Source organism: Sinocyclocheilus rhinocerous, unplaced genomic scaffold (genome assembly GCF_001515625.1).
Source record: "Sinocyclocheilus rhinocerous isolate Xijiao unplaced genomic scaffold, SAMN03320098_v1.1 scaffold1386, whole genome shotgun sequence".
NCBI lineage: Eukaryota > Metazoa > Chordata > Actinopteri > Cypriniformes > Cyprinidae > Sinocyclocheilus > Sinocyclocheilus rhinocerous.
The window spans coordinates 297860-321764 of record NW_015660628.1 but is presented as its reverse complement, the minus strand read 5'-3'; the positions used below and the strand labels follow the sequence as shown (position 1 = coordinate 321764).

Genomic DNA, 23905 nt, shown 5'->3' with positions numbered 1-23905 from the left:
AAAGAAAAAAAACTCTAATGCTCACAAAAGCTCATCAATAATTAGCTCATTAAATCAATAATCCAATAAATCCAATAAGTAATATTGTGGCATATTACATTTTAAAATAACTCTTTTCTATTTTAATATTTTTTTAAATATGATTTATTACTGTGATCAAAGCTGAATTTTCAATCTTCAGTGTCACATGATCCTTCAGAAATCATTCTAATATGCTGATTTGGTGCACAAGAAAAATTTATTATCAATTTTTGTGGAAGCTGTGATACTTATTTTCAGGATTCCTCGATGAATACAAAGTTCAAAAGAACAGCATTTATTTGAAACAAATCCTCTGTAATATTAATATTAATTGAATGCCTCCTTGCTGAAAAAAAATATTTATTTATTTCAAAAAATATTCTTTTTGAATGGTAATGTAAGGAAACTACATTTCTTATTTAACTAGGATAAACTTTTTATTAGAATAATGTGCACAATATTATGCAATATTAAGACCAGGAAAGAAAGTAAATGGGATCACGTTTGATGTTATGTCTACCTTAATAGCTGAATTGACATTCAAACAACCCTTTATAGTGGTATTATTAAGATCAAAGTAGTTAACTCACATCCATAAACTCCACATTGGCTTTAGGTCCTGTACTTTCATTGAGTATCTTTATAGCCACAGGAATCTTCACAGTTTCTCCTTCTGGAACCCAGATTCCCTTATAAAGAAGATATAAGAATCAGTCAACAACCCTTCAAATCATATAAAACAACAAATTCTGACAGGTACACACATTAAACGTAGAAGTGCTACCTTATAGACCATGCCAAAGGCTCCAGTTCCCAGAATCTTGACTCTCTTGAGCTCAGTTTCCTTCAATATTCGCAGCTGAGCTTGGTTTGGTGCTGTACCACTGGGTGTCAACGGCTCCACCAACTGCTTAAACAACCAAGTCTTAGATCAGTCACAACTACTGAACCCACAAAAACATAGAGCTCCAAAACAAGCTCTTAGAAGTTACACTTAACCATATTTTCGGTATTAAGTTTGTTTATGCAGTAGCCATTAGATCTCAGGAGGGAAAAGAAAGATGTTACTAGATATTTAAAGAGTAAACAGTTGTGAAGGGAACCAAGTGAAGATGAGAGGGGTAGAGAAGAGGTAAGGTTGAAAAGGATGTACAGAGACATAATTGCTAAATATAAAGTGGCATTTGTAGTTTCATTAGGGCTGGAGCTGGAGAAAAAAAACGTGTGTGTGTGTGAGTGTGGCAGACTTGTTTAGTGGCATGTGTTCAAGTACCAAAAATAAAAGTATCGGTATCGGGCGAGTACTGGAAAAAGTGGTATCGGTGCATCCCTAGTTCATAATAAACAGACTTCACATTTATTATTCACATTTATCACTCTCCAGAGCCCTTAAAGTTTAATCCATAAGCTATACCATCATTGAATAAAAAATACAATCAAATAAAATAATATAAAAATAAAATAAAATAAAAGTAATAAAATAAAATCAAAAATATATATAAAAGGAAAAAAAAAGTGAAAACATAAAAGACATGCAGTGTGAACATTCTGCTAAACTTGTGTGTTCCACAAACAAATAAAGTTGTATGGATTTGGAACAATTAAGGAGTTGAATGAATGATTATATTTGGTGTGAACTATTCCTTTAACACCAGGTTTCTCCAGGGGAATTGTCCCTGTTGTTAAGTGCACCAAATAAAGTGCTTTGAAAATGTATTTGCTAAATGACAACATGGTTATTGTGTTTCTGAATTGAGAAATTAAACCCTTGACAGCAGCTAAAATAATGATATTTAGTCCCTGGATGCACTGTTCTTATTTATGTGAAAGAAGGAGGAATCTCCCAGCATAATGATATTTAGTCCCTGGATGCACTGTTCTTATTTATGTGAAAGAAGGAGGAATCTCCCAGCACACCCTATACAAACAGTCCGCTCAGCACTTTCAATCTTAGGTAATGGAAAATACATTTTTATAGTGACATTTTAACAATCTATAAATGTGTAAATTTGGGTCAGCACTTTCAATCTTAGGTAATGGAAAATACATTTTTATAGTGACATTTTAATGTTTAACAATGTAAATTTGGTTTTCCATTATTCAGGGGCTAACTGTTACTTTATGTGACCAATCACAGCACAGACTGGAGGGCTGCCACTTTGTTTTATGAAAGTACAGACTGAACACACAATGTGGAGCTGTCCATCTATGTGGTGCTGAAACCCAGCATTCAGACTGTGCGTTAGAGGGAGCTGTCCAGATGTGGTGCTGAAAGAGAAACATCTGTCAAACAAAAAAATATATTTATTTTTCCCACTGTAAAAGTACAGTATATGAGCACATTAATATAGCTAAAAAAGCTTTCATCTTAGCTGAAGTAAAGGAATGTTTCAGGTTCAGCATAACTTTATCAACAGAATTTCAACACTTCCCTCCATTTAAGCAACAAAAGAGTAATGCACATACAATGGAAGTGCGTAGGGAGAGGAATTCAAAAGAGTTTAAAGCAGAAATGTGCAGATTTTATTTTGTTGTGCACCTTTTATTAATTCTTTAATGGAAAACTGATCTGTAGCTATATTTTTAAAACAACATCTATTTTAACATTTTCAGAGGAAATCAGCAAACATTCGACAGATGCATGTTTTTTTTTGTTTAGTTTTTTTTTAGACACTGGGTGGGGTCTAGACCTCGCCTTATCTTCTTCTTGGCAGAAACACACCACTTTCTATTTGAACAGAGGCCTCAGGTTTGCTAAAACGGATTTCAGGATTCTAGTGCGTGAGTGTCTCTGTCAGGTTTTGGATACAGGGCATCTTCTCAGGCTGACAGCTGTCTATAACACTGATGCTCCACCTGAAAATTATCCAAACCAGTATAGACAGGCCATGTTTTTTAATAGGCTGCACAGTCATTCAGGGCAACAGGGCTGTGCATTAACTCAACAAACCTGCCACGCATTTAAGGAAGGCCCTCCGCTGAATACTTTATGGGCTGTGTGCTGGGGAATTTTTAAGCATGCAGCTCACCAAGAAACGAAACGAAACGAATGAAAAAGCTGTGGACAGGGAAGGATTTTGATTTAATGTGACAGACAGAAGAGACACAAGATATGATGCATAATGTATGGAATGTTTCTCTTCTTGTCAGTGCTTACTGATTTAAAGGGGTCATATGATGCGATTTCAATTTTTCATTTCTCTTTGGAGTGTTACAAGCTCTTGGTGCATAAAGAAGATCTGTAAAGTTGCAAAGACTAAAGTCTCAAATCCAAAGAGATATTCTTTATAAAAGTTAAGAGTCAGCCACGCCTACCTAAAACGGCTCATTAACCTTAAACCGCATAAACACATTTCATTACACCAAATACACAAAATAATGTTCTTTTTAGCAACATCATATGACCCCTTTAAGCAAACTTATATGAGAACAGGCCACTCTCACCTCAGTCTCCAGGAAACGACGTAAAGCTCTCTTTTTCTTAATGCTCTTTCGACGGATGTAAACGGCCACACCCAGAGCTATGATGACCATCACAAAGAGACCCCCAATTAACCCAGCTGCAATCAGAGGAGTCCTGAAAGATCATAGGACAATAAACAAGTTGCTTTTTCCGTAAACCAGCTAAGCACAAACCCCTCCCTACGATTTTTATTTTATTAGTGCATTATTTTAATTTATTTTTAAAAATGTAAAAAAAACACAAATTTAATTTAATTTAATTTAATATTTTTTTCAAATATTATTTCTGTGCATCAAATATTTTTATTTGCTATTTTATTAGTGCATTATTTTAATTTATTTTTAAAAATGTAAAAAAAAACACAAATTTAATTTAATTTAATATTTTTTTCAAATATTATTTCTGTGCATCAAATATTTTTATTTGCTTTTTTTATTGTAATTTGTCCTTGGTCAAAGCTGCACTTGTGAAATATCTTACCTGTCCAACATGCCAATGCAATCTTGTACTCTGGGTCCAGTACAACTGCAACACAGAAAATTATATAACAATTTATAATTAATATACTTGAGTTACATTGCAACAGACTGGTAGATTTTACCAGTATTATTCAAGTACTATTCACCATGGTGCCATTTCTAATACTGTCCTAAATTTATCCAGATAAAAAAAGAACAAAATGAGTAGCCTAAAAAAATTATAAATAACAATGATAATCTAACTAATATATGATACATTACAGTTATGTTAATGTAAGAGAAAATGTGCTTAACTATCATGAAAATGTTACAATAAAAAAAAAAATTGCCTTTATTTTCATCATGCAAAATATAATTTCTTATATTTTGCTTTGATTTGACATGTGACCTGGACATGTTTTTTGTGGGATTCACCAATCCAGGTAAAAAAAAAAAAAAAAAAAGTTTTGAGCAGAGAATTATCAGCCAATAAGGGCATGGAACCCTTAACGTGACTATTACAAATTAAACACTAAATACATGTTAATAATTTTGCATATTATTGGGTTCAGGCTATTCATGTAACTCCTATAAATTTCCAGTTTCCAGCAAAACCAGTTGTGAACCACTGATCTAGGAATTCAGGAACCTGTTTTTTTCTGCTCTCAAATCCCCCAGGCCCATGCGTCAAACTGAATGCGGTAACCACGACGGCATTACCCGCATGGGCAATTAGGTTAGTGCTCTGGGCATATTGTGCTTGATGCAGTTAAAGGAAGGAAAGAAGCTTACAAATAGATTCAAGTGCAAACACAAGCAAACAGTCATACCCCTGGGTGCAGTTGGGGTGGCAGGGATGGCACTCATTGTTGGTCTCAGCATATTTGAAGATGAAGCTGTTTGCTCCCTGCAGACCATCAGGGCATTTCTCCACACAGTTGGGTCCATCTTTGAGATGCAAGCACTTCACACAGTGATCTGGACCCTGTAATGGGAGACGCGAGAAAGATGTAAGATTAGGAAATGAAAAGTGTCTTAAGAGATTGAAACATTTTTTTAAAAGGGGAAAGGAAACATTTAATGAAACAAACACAGTCGTGTAATATCATTTTGACTTTTCCTAACACATTCAACCACAAAAACAAAATATTTTGAAGTTCTAAAGGACTTTCAGGTCTTTAGATAGTCAGATCCTTTTTTTTTCCACATAATAATATATATATTATTACCTCTAAAAAGTTATTTTTTATTTTTTTATTTTTTTGGAAATGTTGATATTCATTCAAATAACTGTTTTTTACTTTAATATATTTTAAAATGTAATTTATTCCTGTGAAGACAAAGCTGAATTTTCAGCATCATTACTTCAGTCTTTAGTGTTACATGATCCTTCAGAAATCATTCTAATATGCTTTGTTTTATTTATTTTTTTAAATAAATAAATAAATCTTATTACCTTATTATTTCATATTATATTGAAAACAGTTGTTCTGCAAATATTTTGAAGTTCTAAAGGACTTTCAGGTCTTTAGATAGTCAGATCCTTTTTTTTTCCACTGTGCATTGCCGTTCAAAGGTTTGGGGTTGCTATGATTTTTTAATGTTTTTTTTTTTGTCTCTTATGCTCACCAAGTCTGCATTTATTTGATCAAAAATTAAAATAAAATAAAGTAACATTCATATAATTTAGATATTAATACCACAGATGTATTTGGGACATGTTATGCACCACAGTTTAATTATTTGTCCCAATGTAAGTATAACATATATATTAAAGGCAAGCACCACTAATAAACAACCTCTTTGCATCAATAATATGCAACTGCATGATACAGCATGGTTAGCCAAGACTTGCATCATCTAATATGGTCTGACGATACATTCTGAATGAGGCTACAGACAGGATTTAATTTTGAGACTGCAAGTGGATAGCTTAATTTGTTTCTAATCAATACCACTCTGTTTCACACTATATGCAGACTGGAGCTATGATGAGATGAGGATGCTTTTTCTGTTGTTTGATGTCAAGGTTGTCAAGTTTTAATTAAAGCAAAAACAAAATCCAGTAACTAATATAGTCTCAGATGGCTTTTAGGCTCGTACCGGACCATGGCAGGTCAAACTTTTCTCTCCAGCTTTTTCACACTGGCTGTCACACTCAACACAAACTGAGCCATTGGTGTACTCTCGAACATCCCTAGAACAGATAGAGCACAATGTGTTATGAGCCAACTATTGTATACTGTAGTACATTCTACAAAAACAAGTATATAGCAAAATGCACTGTTTGACAAATATGCACGGTTTGCATGACATTGAAGGCCATCATACTCAGTGACCAGGAGCTGCTTAAATCCAAATCTAGGTCAATTAACTAAACAGACTTATAAGAAAAGCAATACAAGTGGAAACAGCTTAAGGAGCTGTCAATAACTACTCTCATTTGTTTCTGCTGTCGATAGTTTCATTGAGAGTATTCAAAAAGAGTTTCCAATGAGCAAAGAACGAAAGCTTATCGATGAAGTCCTGAAAGCAGTATCTAAGATGTAACGAAAACAAACCTCCAGTGAATGAGTGCCAACGGTATGAAGACTCAAAAAAAAAAAAATGCATGGTTCCCTAACTGTATACATAAGATCAGAAATGTTTTGCTCTAATGTTTTGCTCTTTGTAATCCTGAATTAAAATTATTACCATTTCATTTTTGTATTTATTTAGAGAACATTTTTTCTTTATTAAAAATGTTAGAGCTGACATTAGAGGTTCTGTATAATTAAAACGCGCGATGAATACAAGCTATATTTTCATCACACAAGTATTTCTTAAATTCTTAACTCAATCTTGAATGCCACAAACACATTTGCAAACAAAAGCCTAGCATTGGACATTTTGCCTGTTCTTTTCAAAGCCTGTTTCCATGTCTCCATGTTATTTTTTTTTCAGCCTGCCAGAAAAGCAAGAGAGTCGGTCTATTCCTTTGAGTTATAAATAGCATTAAAAGCATTTTGATCCCTTGATCTTGATAGTCTGATCATGATAGTCATACTACAGATATATCTTTGGAGCCAGCGGCCCGTCTGAACAAATCTGCATTTGAAAAACACATTCATATTAAGGCAACAGCAAGCTAAAGTAGTATAAGATTTTATTTATTTATTTATTTTTATTTATGCATTTATTTATTTTAAATAAAACTTTGAAGAAAAAACAAGTTCTATACATGAGCATAGTGACACCACAAATGATTTGTTTGCACACATACAGTACTCACCCATAATATAAGTTGCAGGACTTGACACATGTCTTTCCTCGGCTGAAGTATTTGCACGAGAGACACTGGTCTGGACCAGGACCCCAGCATCCTTCCTCCGAACACAACGGATCACAAACCATCTGCTCTTTAGCTGGAAAAAATACACAGACACAGATGCACATGAACAGAAACAAAGAAAACACTGCAATCAGTTCATTCATTCTGAACTTAGATGTCTCCAACCCACAAATATGGCTGTGAATTGATGATATTCATGAAATATTTATTACTCAAATTACCTTCAGAAAGCTTGTCAGGTTTCTTGACATGCTTTAAAAGGGTACTATTTTTAGCTATTAGTTACAATAGCTATTACTTTATTTCTATTACTACTAATTAAAACCATTAATTATTGACAGGTAATGTTTTTGTAAGAAGTAAATAGTGTATTTATTAAAGTGAAATGTGCATGTTTCAAGTTGATATTTAGAGAGCAGGTACCGCATCAATCAATCAATCAACCAATCGATCATTAATGTTCAAAAGTTACCGTTCAAAAATATAATTATATTTAATTATATTGTTATATTAAAAATAATTATATTTGTATTCAAACTGCATGAAATTTTTTTTTAATTTGTGCATAAATAAATGTGCTCTACTTTGAATCACTGAAGGGGGATCGTTTAAATGCCATGTCAATAGTCTTTAATAAATGATGAAATATCGTATCAATGTTTAGCCTAATAAGTTTATCATTTTGTTGGTACTTGTGTGACAGTGTCACTGTACTTTATATACAGTCTACATTTCAAATTCCCCAGCCACATAAGACATAGATCCTTGCTCCTCAATAGGGTTTGCAAAAGCATTGTTCTTCATGGATAAACACACTGTGGGCATCTGTCTGGGCTGTTGGTCAGTTGTGTAGTTCAGTCCGCTTTGATCGATGATGTGGAAAAGAGGCTAATGAATGAGTCGGCTAACAGAGCCATTGATCCCTCACGTTACAGACTTATTATCACACTAATTACATCCAGCTTGGCGGTGTGCACTGGAAATGGCTCTCCGTCTGTTAACATCTTCATTAGCCCGACAAGTTTAACTTTCACAAGTTGCATCTTACTTCAGTGGCCTAATTCCAGTTTTAGGCTATTTTTAAAGATAGACTTAATTTGTGGCATAGACATTTGTCCAAATATTCAAACTTCATGGGTCTGTATATGATAAAAAGGCACATTTTTGTACTACAGTAGTGAAAATATTGAGTTTTTTTTCGTACGTGTATCAATGCTGCATTTACTTGATGAAAAATACCGTAATATTGTGAAAAAATATTACAATTTAAAATAACTGTTTTCCATTTAATGTATTGTAAAATATCATTTATTCTTGTGATGGCAAAGCTGAATTTTCAGCATCATTACTCCAATCGTCAGTGTCACATGATCCTTCTGATTTGCTGCTCAAGAAACATTTCTTCTTATTATTAAACGGTTGTTCTGCTTTTTTTTTATTATTATTTTGATTAATAAAAAAGTTCAAAAGAACAGCATTTGAAATAGAAATGTTTTGTAACATTACAAATGTCTTTACTGTCATTTCTGATCAATATAATGCATCCTTGAGGAGTATTAATTCCTTCAAAAAATGTTTACTGATCCAAAACTGTATAGTGTATATCAATTATATTTACTATACTGTATGTGGTACATATAAGTCTTATCTAAAGAATGTACATACTGTATGATCACTCACATAACACATTTATGTAAAGTCAATATTCAACCAAATTCAATATTAAATAAGTTGTAATACGTTAAAAAATCAATATTAAACTATATGTGATGTTATTAGCTTAACTCTAATAAATATACTATAACATAATGAGTTACAATAGCAAAACCACCTGTTTTATAATGGTCATGTAAAATAGAACTGCATTTTTTGGAGCAAAAACACTTGACTAAAATTACAAGCACACGGGGGAAAAAATAAAACAACATGGCAATAATGAATAACAATATAAAGTAATATTGTATTTCCTTGTGGCTTGAGCAGAACTACAAGTGTATGATTCTCTGTTCCCTTATATCAATAACAAATTTAATAAGACATCATAACATGCAATTACATTTGTTGTACTTCTAGTAACTAAATTACAGAATCTGATCCTCAATTTTCAGTCTAATTAAAGGCTATTTAGAGACTCGCAAGTCTGATATGGAAGCTTTTCAAGCAAATGTATCACTATAGGATGCCAAGTTTTTTATTCTTGCTTCAAACATGACATCTTATTTAGAGGAAATCACAGTTACTGAACAGATGGAGGTGTATATGAGAGCTGAGATTGAACGACACTCACTACACTCTCTGGGGTCCCTGTTGTTCTTGATCAGAGCTCTCTGGGTGCTGGTGCGGAACAGACTGGTCCAGTTCACTGTGTTGTAGAAGCAGAGCTGGCTGTTGTTGGTCATGTAGACGTTACCGGCGCTGATCTCTTTCAGAGACTGGAACTTGAGCGAAAAGATCCAGCGCTGCTTCAGGATCAGCAGAGAAATACCACTGAGAAAACAAAGACGCAGACAGCTAATTCAGCTTCACTTTTCTTCACATTAATGCAGGATATAATTGAAGATGTCTCTGATAAATGGCAACAATGCTACAGGAACTATTTTGAGTGTCACATCTGCAGGGAGTGAACATGTTTCACTTGGATCTAATATGAAACAAGGGAATTCTTAGAAGTAGTTAATGAGGACATTTCTGAATATATTACTAAAAGAATATTTAAATCATTTAAAGTATGAGCAAATCTGTGAAAAGATTCAACCCAAAATTGGACAGGGAAAGTACACTTGGGACAACAACACACATTTGCCAATCCTCTGAAAGTACAAAGGCCTATTAGATTTCACTAAACTAGTCCAGCAGTGAGTTTTGGACATAGTTTTGTGAGTTGGATGAGGGAAACAGGCTTTACTCATGGGTATCATCAATCCACCTATAGTTCAGCCACATAACTGACACAATGTTCTGAAATAATTTTCTAACATTTAATTAAATATAGTAAACACTTTTATTATTATTATTATTATTATTATCATCATCATCATCATCATCATCATCATTATTGTTGTTGTTGTTGTTGTCATTATTGTTACTGTTGTTGTTGTTGTTGTTGTTGTTAATATTATCTAATTTAATTAAAATTATTAAAATAATAGTAGTAGTAGTAGTAATAGTACATAATTTAATTAATAATCATTTAAAATGTAATTCATTAAAGTGATGATGATGATGATGATGATGATAATAATAATATCAAATTTAATTACAAAATATCATACAAATACAACAACATCAGCAATTATAGCAATAATAATAATAGCTAATTTAATTCACTGAAATGATTAAAACAACAACAACAACAACAACAACAATAATAATAATAATAATAATAATACTTTTTTATAAACAATCACAGTGAAACATAAAATATTTTGAACATTTATTAAATAATATAATTGGTCCCACTTTATATTAAGTGGTCTTAATTACTATGTACCTACATTAAAAAATAAGTACATGGACTTATTGTGTTCATATTGTATTGCAAAACACTTTTGCTGCAATTGAAGTGGGATACAGGTAAGGTTAAGGACAGGTTTGGTGGTATGGGTAGGTTTAAGGGTGGGTTAAGGTGTAAGTGATGGGTCAACAGTGTAATTATAAATGGAATTAGAGAAATTAATTACAGATGTAATTACATACAGGTATTTTTAAAATATAAGTACAATGTGAAAACATGTATGTACACAATAAGTGCATTGTATTAAATTATTAATTTAAACGTAAGTACATAGTAGTTAAGGCCACTTAATATAAAGTGGGGCGATATTTTAATTGACTATTTTCAATAGCTATCAGTTGTGTACAATCATAAACATCATGCTAATTTTTAACTCCTTATTAGGATTTATCAACATTAAAACCAAAGGTATGAACAAATGATTGAATGTACACAACTGTTGTGAATCTGGTGATGATGATGATGATGACTTTCAACTACAATTTTGTGATAATTTACCTATAAAGAGAGCGTCCTCCAATGGTGGCAAGGTTCGAGAAAACGCCAAGATCTGTCATGTTTTCCGGCCAAGACTGAATGTTCAAGAAACCTATGAAAACACAGAACAAATAAAAAATATCCATGCTTTTAAATACCCTGAGAATAAAACAAATAAACAAACAAGTTTGTTTCTATGACAGCAGACATCGGCTCGGGGTATCGCCACAGGTCCAGTGAGTGCGATATTATTTACAGCCTGTCAGACAGTATAAAACGACCCCATTACATTGAAATGAAAGTATATTAAGGGAAATGATTGCGCTAATTAAAAGAACGAGTTCCATTACCACAAAGTATCATTTCTTCAGATGCACATTGTTTTAATTACCAGTTTGTTGTCTTGTATTGGGTGAAATGTGTCTAAACTGAGGGCACACCAATGGCGCACAAGAGAGCAGTTTCTGAGTTTCATTTTGAAAACGTTGCTTTGCTGCTTCACTCCATTAGCTATTTGGCACAATCATAAGAATAAGTTGAAAGTGACAAAAGGCTTTTAGCATGAGTCATAGTTCATTCCTTTGAGGCTTTATAAACAAATAAATATTGTGTACCGCATAAACATAAGGTTTTGTGACATAGAATATTTCCCAACTCAAAGGATAAAAGTTAATGTATGAAGAAATAAAGAAAGTTGATGGTTTTACGCAAGGCTACACAGGTTTAATGGGCTGTCATGTGATGGATATGCTCACCTGTGATCTCTCTGACGGTGCGGAATACATTTAGCCGATCAGGGTCCAGAGCTTTTATGCCATGAAACATGTCCCTGTTAAAAATAAAACACAAAACAAAACAGAAAAAGGGTTATATAAGTTAGACCATGTATGGGATGTATATACTAGACAAAGCTTTAAGGATATATAGGCCACAAACAGATAAATAGACTGGACTCACCCTTTAATGCCTGTGATGAGGAAGATGAGGTTGCCATTGATTTTGGTGCAATTGACAAACTTCTCAATGTTGCTGGAATCTACAGTTTGAGCTGTTTGAAGACTGCCGGTACCTATACCATCACACACTGAACACCACAAACAACCAATCTATCAACATTTATCATTTATACAACAAAACTGAGGTCAAACACTTGGTTTAATAATTCTGAAAGGTTATTCTCAGGTGTTGTTAATGTTGACTAAAACTAAAAACTAATACTAATTTCCATTAATTGAAATAAAACTGAAATAAAATCAAAGATAAATATTAGAAGGACAAATGTTGCCTTGGAAATTAACTAAAGTTGAAGTTGAAGTATTACAACTAAATTGGAAACAAAAACAAATAAATAATAAAACAAAACAGACATAATAAAAAAAAAACAAGACGGATGAATTTCTGCCTCGGACTCCATATATGGCTCGAAAGTGGTCTTATTCAAATAGCTAGCAATCTACGTAGAAACCGGCTGCAAATTGAAACAGCAGTTTCAGACTAAAACAACCCATAACAAATTTGCTGCGTATTTTCTTTTCAGCTTTTCTAAGCTGGCAGACACGTCAGAGACTAAATGCAAAAAAAAAAAAAAAAAAAAAAGCTAAAAAATTTGACAATTTCATCCGATGTCCCCTTTAACAGATTCTCAAAGACATGTTGACATACATTGTAAAATGAGCTGAAAAACTGGCTTGATCATATTTCACTGAAGAAAAAGAGTTATTCAAACATCAAGCGAGTCAATTTCCCCCTCATTATGAGCCTAATTATGATCAAATGCGAGTCATATTGAGATTGACTAATATGACCCAGTTTGGTGCCTGGGCCCATTATCACTTCTGCTTATTTTGTGGTCATCCCTCATTAATCTCTAATGAAAAATAAACGTTTGTTGCAATCATGACAGAGGAGACCAATAACGTGTTTACTCTTTACATACTTTACAGTTTTACATGCACTGCAGGTATACGATTCCTCTGCTCTTTAGACTATCTGGAACTAGCAATAATTTTTCATGGCTGGTTAGTGCTGGTTTATTAATAGACTAGAATGGTATTTCTGGATGATCAAGGTAGTCTTTTGTTGGTTAACATGGCTAAGAAGTCTGTTTGAGACACCAGAACACCAGCATCCAAAACACAAAATATGCTGGTCTTTTCATTTCAGAGACAGTCTAAGAAGGGTAGATGGAACTAATGAAAGGAAAATTAATGGGAGAAAGCATAATGCTTAATTTGGTGGATGTAGGAATAAAAGTCCTGACTTTTAGTTAAATAGTCAACTGCTTTTTTGATCATCTTTGTTTACTCTCAAATGTGAATATGCATTAGCTGGATCAGTCTGAAAAATACACATTTCATTTCCTTTTATACAGTATATATCCTTTAAAAAAATCAATCAATCAATCAATCAATCAATCAATCCTTTTATATTCAGCAAGGATGCATTAAGTTGATCAGAAGTAACAGTAAAGACAATTATAATGTTACAAAAGTTTTCTATTTCAAATAACTGCTGAACTTTCTATTCATCAAAGAATCCTGAAAAAAAGTACTGTATCACAGTTTTCACAAAAATATGAAGCAGCACTTCTGTGATGTGTGTTGATCATCAAATCAGCATATTATGATTTCTGAAGGATCATGTGACACTGAAGACTGGAGTAATGATGCTGAAAAATCAGCTTTGCATCACAGGAAAAATTAAATTTTTATACATATAAAAATAGAAAACAGTATTTTTAAATTGTAATAATAATTGACAATATTACACTTTTACTGCATTTTTTGATCAAATTAATGCAGCCTTGTTGAGTATAATATACTTCTTTCAACAGCATTAAAAATCCTGAATGATAGTGCACATTATGAAGTATTATTTACACTAAAGAAGGAAAATGTACCATTACCTGCATGGCTGCCAAGTGAACTTAAAGAGACTTTCTGGATCTATGTATCATCATCCCACTAAAGTCAATAAGAGAACTAAACAACCTTTGCGAATATCACTGACCTTTCGGACAGATGTCAGTGCATGGGATGCACATCTTGGTGTGATTTTCCTCCACCTCCATCTTGTTGCTCGGACAGGCTCTGACACAAGAGTTGTGATCCACCACAAAGTTATCTGAGATCCCGACAACAGAATATTTGAGTATTAGCTGTGCAATGATAGTCTGAGGTGGGGAAAGAACATTTCTCAAATTGGAATTTGAGGCTAACAATCCTTTTTTTTTTTTTTAAGAGTAGTGACCATGAGAAAGTGATTGTTTGTTAAATTAGTAATATTGTTCGCCAAGAAACCTTACTTACGTGGGCATTTCTTGACACAGAAAGCTCCATAGGTGTATTTGGCGTTGGGATTGTGCTCGAGCTGGAAGGTTGTTGGATTGTAGACGAATGGCTGAGGACATTGTGTCACACAGGCCCCACTGTCATTAAAGTTGGTACAAGCCTGAGAACAAAAAACAGTCATGTAATTATGTGGTCGATCAACAAAACATGACTATAATGGAGAAACGCCTCTGCAGAGCTTTCAGTGTTTTCAACACACATTACAGCACAACATCACCATGAAACTACTTTAAAAATGAAGTGAGCAGGCATTTGTCAATACCTCTAGTACACTTTAAAATCATGCAGAATGAGGTATAAATACAGGAAGATGTTGACATACGATAAATAAATAAATAAATAAATAAATAAATAAATAAATAAATAAATAAATAAATAAATAAATAAATAAATAAATCTTTGTAGATGTTGGAACTGACACAATTTGGCAAGGCGGACATGATATCTGCCAAATATCTGCAATTAACAGTTTCTAGAAGATAATGTCATGCTTGAGTTAGATGTTTGGTTGATATACGGCTATTCAGCCTGCATACAAATGCACTCTTTTCAACAGCTAAATTAGTTAAGTGAAGCAGTGTGCAAAATGAATATAGATGGAGAGAGAAAGAAAGAAAAAAAATAGTTTATTCACAGAAAAAAAAAAAAACATTCTATACCAAGTACCAATAAATACTGTATGTGCTAATATGGTGGGCAAATTCTTTATTTGTCTTCATTCATTCAAATAATGGCAGTTCCTGATTCAACATACAAAATAATTATTTATTTTAATTCAACGCCAAATATCTGCAATTAACAGTTTCTAGAAGATAATGTCATGCTTGAGTTAGATGTTTGGTTGATATACGGCTATTCAGCCTGCATACAAATGCACTCTTTTCAACAGCTAAATTAGTTAAGTGAAGCAGTGTGCAAAATCAAAACAGACACTGTCAAATAACAAGTTTGTCACTCTGTCTCATCAGACAGTCCATGACTTGAAATATTTCATGCCGTCTCCAGCGGTCTCAAATGTCTCATGGAGTTAAAGTGCATCGCTCTGACGGCCAGAGCTCAAGAAGAGATTATGATCACTGTCTCTCTCTGTCCTTCTTTCTTTCACTCTTTTATTTTGCTCTAATTACCACCCACACTATGGGCTGTATCACCAGCAGGTTACAGTCAGTAGATATACTCTGATAACCCTCCTACCAGTTAATTATCACAGCTACCGGCCCAGAGGCTCAAACTGACAATACCAGACAGCAGACTTTTGCCTTTTATTAGAAATGGTGTCAGAAATGAAAATCCTTAACTTCAGAAGCACATTGAGAAACAATGAAAAAGAAAGAAAAAATAATAAATGTCTGTTTACTTCTGATGAAACTCTGATTACATATGCGACAGAAATCACATTCTGTTGCCGCATACAATCAAATATGAAAATCTGTCTGGAACAACTATCAAATAAGCATACTATACAAGTAGCATTCAAAAGTGCTTCTTAATGTTCAAAATATTATTGAACATTAACTAATACTTTGATCAAGAACAAAATGTAAGTGTGATCTCAATTGTTTGTTCTAGATAGTTCAACAAAAAAAGGGTGACTTATATTTGAGTCTGTTTGACACACAAAGCCACTGTATATTTACAATGCATTCATATGGACTTATGATACATTTAATTGTATTCCCCCTAAATTTAAATTTTTAATTTTAAGAAGAACATCTAAGATGACGGGCTATTACAGAGCTTAAAACTGGAATAGACAATAATAAAGTTGTGGTATATTGTATATGTAGAAAGATGAATTAAAACTCACAGCTTTGGCACTGGTCTTCCTGGTGACCCCAGCAACGTCCATTACAAGATCTGTGACACCGTCTGCCTGCGGAAAGAAGCCAGAATAATCAACCATGACATTTTGTGCTCAATATAAATAACAGAACTGAAATTATCCATTCAAATGTATCAACAAAGATCACTTAGAAATAGTTCAGACACCAGATTTTGTATTTTTCTGTAACATTTATGCCACATCTCGTATTCTACTGGTAGTAAAATGTATTCACTCAGCCTTAGAATTGTATTACTGACAGGCAGTTTCTTTCTTTTCTTGCTCTGCACAGAGTAGTTCCCTATTGTAGATGTAATGGTTTTTGAATTGAGTTTGAAGAACCTTAGCATTCACAGAATAAATTAATGGAACATTAACCGATACAGTTCCACAAGCAGAAAAGAGAAAAATAGAAAAGCCACCTGCTCCATCTTCAGGGTCTTTGAATATATATATAGATTTTAATCATTTTAATAACTTCACAAGTTTTTAATCATTTTGCAAAAAGGCCATGAAATGTATCTTCTGATGTGAAGAACAGTATTTCACATAATTAAAAAAATAAAAAATAAATAAATACAAACAGGTATAACAGGATAATTAAAAACTTGGTCAAATCTGCTTAATAAAGTACTCACACGAGTTGCCACTGTTGTTGGAAGGAACCACCAGAAGTTCAGAACGTGGGTTCTTGATGATGTCATTCCAGTGGACGGTGTCAGCGTGACACAAGAACTTGTTCTGATCCACATACACACCTCCATTCAGGATTTCTGGTTCAAAACATCAAGATATTAGCTTGTTAAAATAAGAATATTAGCTGAAGGATCAACACTCAAATACAGTGGCTCCAAAATGTATTTGGACATATAAGTATTATGCTTGTGCTTGTGCTATTTTTCCTCTAAAAATAAATGGCACTTGTTTTGATATTATTTATAAACAATATATAAATGTTATAAAATATATAAAGTGTCACTTAAGTGTCCAGTTTGACAGTAGCAGTAGATGAGAAATTATTAGGCACAGATATAAAACATCTTTATATTTGTTAGCTAAAACTAAAACTATTAAAAAATGTTTTATATATGTGTGTGTGTTGCTGTGTATATTTATTATGTACATAAATATACACACACACACACAGCACACACATATATTATGTAAACAAAAAGTTTTATTTTGGATGTGATTTATCACGATTAATCGTTTGACAGCACTAAATATGAAAAACTTGAACTGAAAAAAAACAACAACAACAACTGAAAAACAGAAAAAAACAATGCTGCCTGAATTACAATTGTGTTAACTGAACAAAAAATGTTAGCTGAGTCAAACTACTAAAGTACTTAAGTAATAGTTTAATATTATTAAACTAAAAGTATTTAAGTAATAGAATTAGCAAAACTAAAATAAAAAATAAAAAGCTAAATAGAAATATTTGCAAAAAAATATAAAAAGCACATTACAAAATTGCTAAAACTTACACTAAAATTAAAACAAAAACTAAAAATACAAAAATAAAAGCTAACTTAAAATATAAAAAAACACTATAATATTATATAGTAAATAATTATAAAATAACATAAACATGATACTATTTTTTTACCATACTGACATTTAAAACAACAATTTACTAAAAATGTTATTAAAAATAAAATGAAAACTAAAAATACAAAAATAAAAGCCAGCTCAAAATATTAAGAAATACTGTAACCGTATAAAATAATACTAAAATAACACTGGCATAAACACAACCGTATTGTCTATGTGTACAACATTCATATGCTGGCAAAGCGATTATAATGGAAGCCATCCATACTGATACTGACATTGATTCCAGCTTTTCTCCATAAGCAGCATACATTTCTAATCTCAAAAGTTTCTGTTATCCTGAAAAGTGTCTCTCAGGGTTCCATGAAGCATTTAGATGGGTGCAAAGCATCACGCTGGTTGTGGTGAGCATGTGCGGGTTTGACGAGCAGAGATAAGTGGCCAGACAGTTCAATTTATCCGTCTCATTCTCAGTGTGTAATTGCAATGATTACGAATAAAAATCTGTTTTTGGCATCTCATTTTGACGTCCTCTATCTGTAAATGACCATAAACTCTTTTCAGTCTTTATCAAGATCAGTCTGTGGTCCATATCTGTCTCTCTGGTGCCAGGCTCCCTTCTGAGAGTGTGAAAAGGTGTATCAGACACCTTGCATGGTTGGCTGATCGTATTGTACTGTGCTTTCCAAACACAATGAATGAGTCTGGAAGGAAATCAGACCTGGTGCTCATCCAAGCCAACACACACTAGCAATTTTCTACGATATTCTAGTCTCTTTTTGGCACGGGCTCCTTTTTTCATTCTACATTTTTGGGTTTTTTGCTCATTATATGGTCTGTCAGGTGAAAAAACTAAATCGCAATACTCAATACTACTTATTAATATTTTAGATTCTGTTATCTTCGAATTCAGCACAGAGACCTTGCGTGTTAAACTAACAGAAATACACTATTAGCAGTCATACTGGTTTCCTTGAAACCAGACAAATATCTTTTAGTACAAACTGAAGCGGTATCATGTGTATTAATAATAGACAGCTGAGCTCAACTTAGAAAGTTAAAGTACAGAGACAAATCTCCTGTTTGACAATGAGAGCTACTGTAAATTAAAAGGACTCATCGAGTGTCGAGGGAAAGATTTTTTTTTTCTTGGTCTTTTTGACATAACATCATTGATATTTTGGAACAATTTGAGGGTGAGTAAATGATGACAGAATTTTCATTTCAAGGTGAATTAACCATTTAATAGTAAAAAAACAAACATAAAAAATAAACTTTAAAAAATGTAAAGTTAAAAAAATAATGATGCCTTTAAACTGTGGCACACAACTCATCCTGCACAAAAATGAATTGTACCTCAGATCTGAAAGACCTTTGCTATTAACTTTCTAAGCAAATGGACAGGATTGTTTTCCCTCCTGGATGCAAATATATATATATATATATATATACTTTTGATTTACTGACCCCACTGTTTGTTCATAATGTATGCACAGAGTGTGAAAACCTAAGCATTGTTTGATAGATTGTACAGACTATAAACAATAAATCCAGTTTACCCTCATTTTAACAGAAAGTATCCTTCTTTGGCTAAAAGAGCGAAAATTTGTCACTACATAAAACTCTAAAAGAAATGCCAGTGTTTTCCATTAGTTTCTTTGACAGCAGCGGAGAGATTGTTTTGCATGACGAATGTGAGCGTATCTGAGAGCGCATACTGTGTGGAGGAGGGCCTCCTCGTGGATATCCGTAATTGTGTTGAAGCCTCCTGATTAAATTTCAGCCATCTTAAATGCTATTTTTTCACAATGAATCAGTGTGACAAATGTGATGCATTGTCCTGATAACTGAAATAATATGCAAGGCAAAAATAAATAAATAAATAAATAAATAAATAACAGCTGTTAAAACTTTCTAAAAGATTGCTTTGCTTTGTTTTTGCTGTCTTTTTTCGACTGGCAGCTCAGTATCTCCCAGAGTTTTTGCTGGCATGAAAACTTGGAGCAAATGGTCAAATAAATCATAGGCCATAAATCAAAACATACAACAACATGTGGAGCTCATTATGGAAAATGCATCTACTGTAAATCCAAGTTTTGCAAATGGTGGTAATTCAATAAGATGAGCAGCATGTTGGAATAGCACACACATTAAAAGTTTTAATTTATACTTTTTTTGGACCAAACAGATGATAAATGGCATATAATTATACTGTTTATCGTTTGCAAACAAGTACGGCTGGAGTGCCATGGTCCAGTAATGGTATCAGATGACAATACTATAGTACTATGAAATACATTACAGTTCAAAAGTTTGGGTTGGTATTTTGAAATATTTTTGAAAAAAAGTATTGTATTCTCACCAAACTCACATTTCTCTGAACATAATATCAAGTCAAAACAGTAATATTGTGAAATATCGCTACAATTTGGTGCAATTTAATTTTCTCTTTTAACATATTTAAAATGTAATTTATTCCTGTGATGCAAAGCTGCATTTTCAGCATCGTTATTCCAGTCTTCAGTGTCACATGATCATTTAGAAATAATTCTAATATTCTGAGTTGGGGCCTCAGAAAAACTTCCACAGAGGCCTCAAGATGACTAAAAATAATTAAATTACTAATAATATAACTATTATTAATATTTTTGTAAAAACTCTAACTCTAAATTAAAACTCTAAAAAAACAAAATCAAAACATAAACTTAAATTATTCCACATAATGCAATGCAAATATATAATTGAATATTAAATAATTAAATAATTTATTAAAAATACTAATAAAAATCCTATTTCTTATTTTATTTTATTTTATTTTATTTTATTTTTTTAATGTTGTGTTTTACCCATCAGTAACAGTTCTTAAAACTTCTGAAATCACACAATGAATTGTGGTTAATTAATTTAATATAGCTATACCTCCAGTTTATTTTTTAAAAAGAGATATAAAACAATCAACTTTGTCATAATTACAAAAGACACGCCAGAAATAGCCTATATTGGAGAGCCTTTGAATATTGTTTTGGACAACTGGGGGACTTTGAGACAAAAACATTAAGAAGCACTACTTTAGAGTGCTTGACTGACTTGCCAATATCATCAAGTCACTTTGCAACTCCTTATTACATTTCCCTAACATCCATAGAGCCTGAAATGGTTGCTGAAGAAAACACGGCTCTATTAAAATGAGAGATGTGCCGAGTCACACTATTTATATAAAATAAATGCTAATGAAATTTCCAGTTCCATCTTGCCGTCACTTAGTGCCACTTCCACTAATATCCTCTTCAGACTAGCATCATGATCCACGGCCCTCTGTCGCCTCCGCCCTCCACCCGTCCACATTCACGATGCGTCTCATTATTCAGCCACACAGGGAGGAGAGTTTGGCTGGTGGAGATAGCAGAGCGTCCCAGAAATCACAGCCAGCAGCAGGGTCTCAGGAGGCCAGGCTGGGAGGGTTGGTGGAGCCATGATACGGCTGAAACCTCACAGACCATTCTGCAACACCGAGCTCGCAGGTGCACCTCACATTTCTCACCTATTCTTTTCATGTTTGGTGAAAGGTGGATTTGATCTCACGAGCAGGTACCTTTGAAACCGGGTCCCCTCACAAAGAGAAGACAAAGATCAACTGGGACATTGACACTGCAGCTCTCCAGCGAATTGCATTGTGCTGATAATGAATGCGGGACATGGGGTGGCTTGCTTTATCCATTACGCAACATACAGTTTGATACAATGAATGTCATCTCGATTACGGAGTCCCTAAAGAGTTCAAAGCAAACTGACTTACACTTACAATGCAGGCATTTAGTCTCACAGTATCCAATAAGACATTTCTCAATGTCAAACCACTAACACACAAACCCCTTTGGTAAAACAAACTGGCAACCTCATGGAATACGCAATTAGTTGTTGTCACAGTAGATTACGGTACATTAGGAAGCACTGCAGTATGCAGATATGTTCCTCAGTGAATTAATACATGACCACACTAGGTTGCAGCATTATTGCATATCATCTTAGTTTACAGAAGGTTTTAAAGGGGAAAAAATAAGAAAATATATATATATATATATATATATATTCAGCTAGGATGCATTAAAATTATCAAAATGATAGTAAAGACATTTACAATGTTACAAAAAACTACTTTCTACAAAAATATTAAGCATCACAATTGTTTCAAACATTTATTGTAAGAAGAAATGTTTCTTGAACACCAAATCAGCATATCAGAATGATTTATGAAAATCATGTGATAATGAAGACTGGAGTAATGATGCTGAAAATTCAGCTTTATCATCACAGAGATAAATTGCATTTTAAAATGTATTAAAATGGAAAACATTGTAATCATATTAATAAATAATATTAAATAATATTAATATTTAAAAATTGTACTGCTTTTATTTTTAGTCTAAACTTCAGCCTTGGTGAGCATAAGAGGCTTCTTTCAAAAACATTACAAGATCTTTCCGACCCTGAACTATTGTTTTAAACAGTAGTGTAAAATGTCAAACAAATTGAAACTGAAATTTAATTACAATTTATGTCTGCCCAAAAGTAACAGTGTATGTACAGATTATACACAGACTGATCTTGGCCATCAATTTTATTTCTTACTGGTGTCTCAAATAAGTATCTTGGAAAGATCTGAATCCAGTAAATCCAGCAACTCGTTGTCAACCTGGTATTTCACAAATACAACTCCTAGTTTCCACAAAGACTGGCGCATCCCTACCCCCTGAAGCTTTTCAGATTGGAAATGCCAATCTTCAACTAGCTCTTGCCATTTTTGTGTGCAGTACACATTAGAAAGTCTGTTAACGGGCAGTGGGTGGCCATATAAGACTTGCTCATTCTATTAATTTTAAGAAAGTAGAGGGGATTATTTACAACAGAACAGAACAAAGGTGACCTTAACAAATCTCAAGCACCCAAACGACCCAAAATAATGGCAGTCTATTGCAATTACCTCTTCGCTTGACAAACACAAATTGCTGATGCCAAAAATGCCTAATATTAACAGACCTCAGATTACTTCATGAACTTTCTTGCAATTATGTTTGACATGAAATGCTCTGACTGCACTCCACAGGGACGATGAGTTAAATAGTTAATGGTGGAGCTTTGCATTGGGCATAAAAAGAACAAGGAAGGCCGCTGAGAGAAGGAACACCCAGAACGCAATTTGCCACCAGAATTGAGTCAGGAGATCTCTTTATATCCCCACTGCAGGAAGTCCTCGGAGAGCCGTTTTAATCACATTCAGCTGCAATGAACAGGCTTTGTTTTTTGAGAGATTCAGAGGCAAACCAATTATTACCCACAAAGCGCTCTTCCTGTCCCCACTTTGTTCTTGACTGATGGTTGGAAAAACAGAATTTGCTAACATAATTTCAAATTCAAGAAGTTATGCTATTACAATAGCTTTGGAAATAAAACCAAAGCACTTATAACTATCATTCTTTAGGGTGAGGGGTGACAGCTTTAGAAAGCTAATCTACTGTTTGTTCGCGTCTTATTTCGGCTAGGCACAGTATAGCTATGCTAAGACAGCAGCTAAAGACCAAAATGGTGGCTGTTTATTGTAAAATGTTTGATTAAAAAGAGAACAAAAATGTTAATGCCACACTAATGCATTTTCCTTTCTCCTTCTGTTTTGATTCATTTACCTACCCAGATCAATGACTGTTATAATTCTACCCAACTAGTTAGACAGTTCTATTAATATTAATACTATTTATTTATTTATTTGTTTGTTTGTTTTTGTTTTTATTGTTTGCATACAATTGAAATCCACTGTGGAAAAACACTGAACCTCATTCGCTTAAACAATGTCATGAAATGAAAATTTACCCCAATTCCAAATGCATGTTATAGATCTTTCATACATTTAAAAAAAAAAA

The 23905-nt window shown here is 33.3% G+C and overlaps 1 protein-coding gene across 1 annotated transcript in view; it reads right to left on the bottom strand.

The window, feature by feature from the left end:
- LOC107725343 (receptor tyrosine-protein kinase erbB-4-like) overlaps positions 1-23905 on the bottom strand; it is a 170597-nt gene that overhangs the window by 27236 nt on the left and 119456 nt on the right. Inside the window, exons 4-19 of the mRNA XM_016534581.1 lie at positions 17075-17209; positions 16422-16487; positions 16348-16358; positions 14573-14714; positions 14274-14387; positions 12222-12348; positions 12020-12093; positions 11286-11376; positions 9561-9760; positions 7214-7346; positions 6046-6139; positions 4773-4927; positions 3965-4009; positions 3466-3598; positions 806-928; positions 612-710 (exon numbers count right to left, since the gene is read on the bottom strand). Coding sequence (XP_016390067.1) covers positions 612-710; positions 806-928; positions 3466-3598; positions 3965-4009; positions 4773-4927; positions 6046-6139; positions 7214-7346; positions 9561-9760; positions 11286-11376; positions 12020-12093; positions 12222-12348; positions 14274-14387; positions 14573-14714; positions 16348-16358; positions 16422-16487; positions 17075-17209 — 1742 coding nt within the window. The remainder of the gene's footprint in view (positions 1-611; positions 711-805; positions 929-3465; positions 3599-3964; positions 4010-4772; positions 4928-6045; positions 6140-7213; positions 7347-9560; positions 9761-11285; positions 11377-12019; positions 12094-12221; positions 12349-14273; positions 14388-14572; positions 14715-16347; positions 16359-16421; positions 16488-17074; positions 17210-23905) is intronic.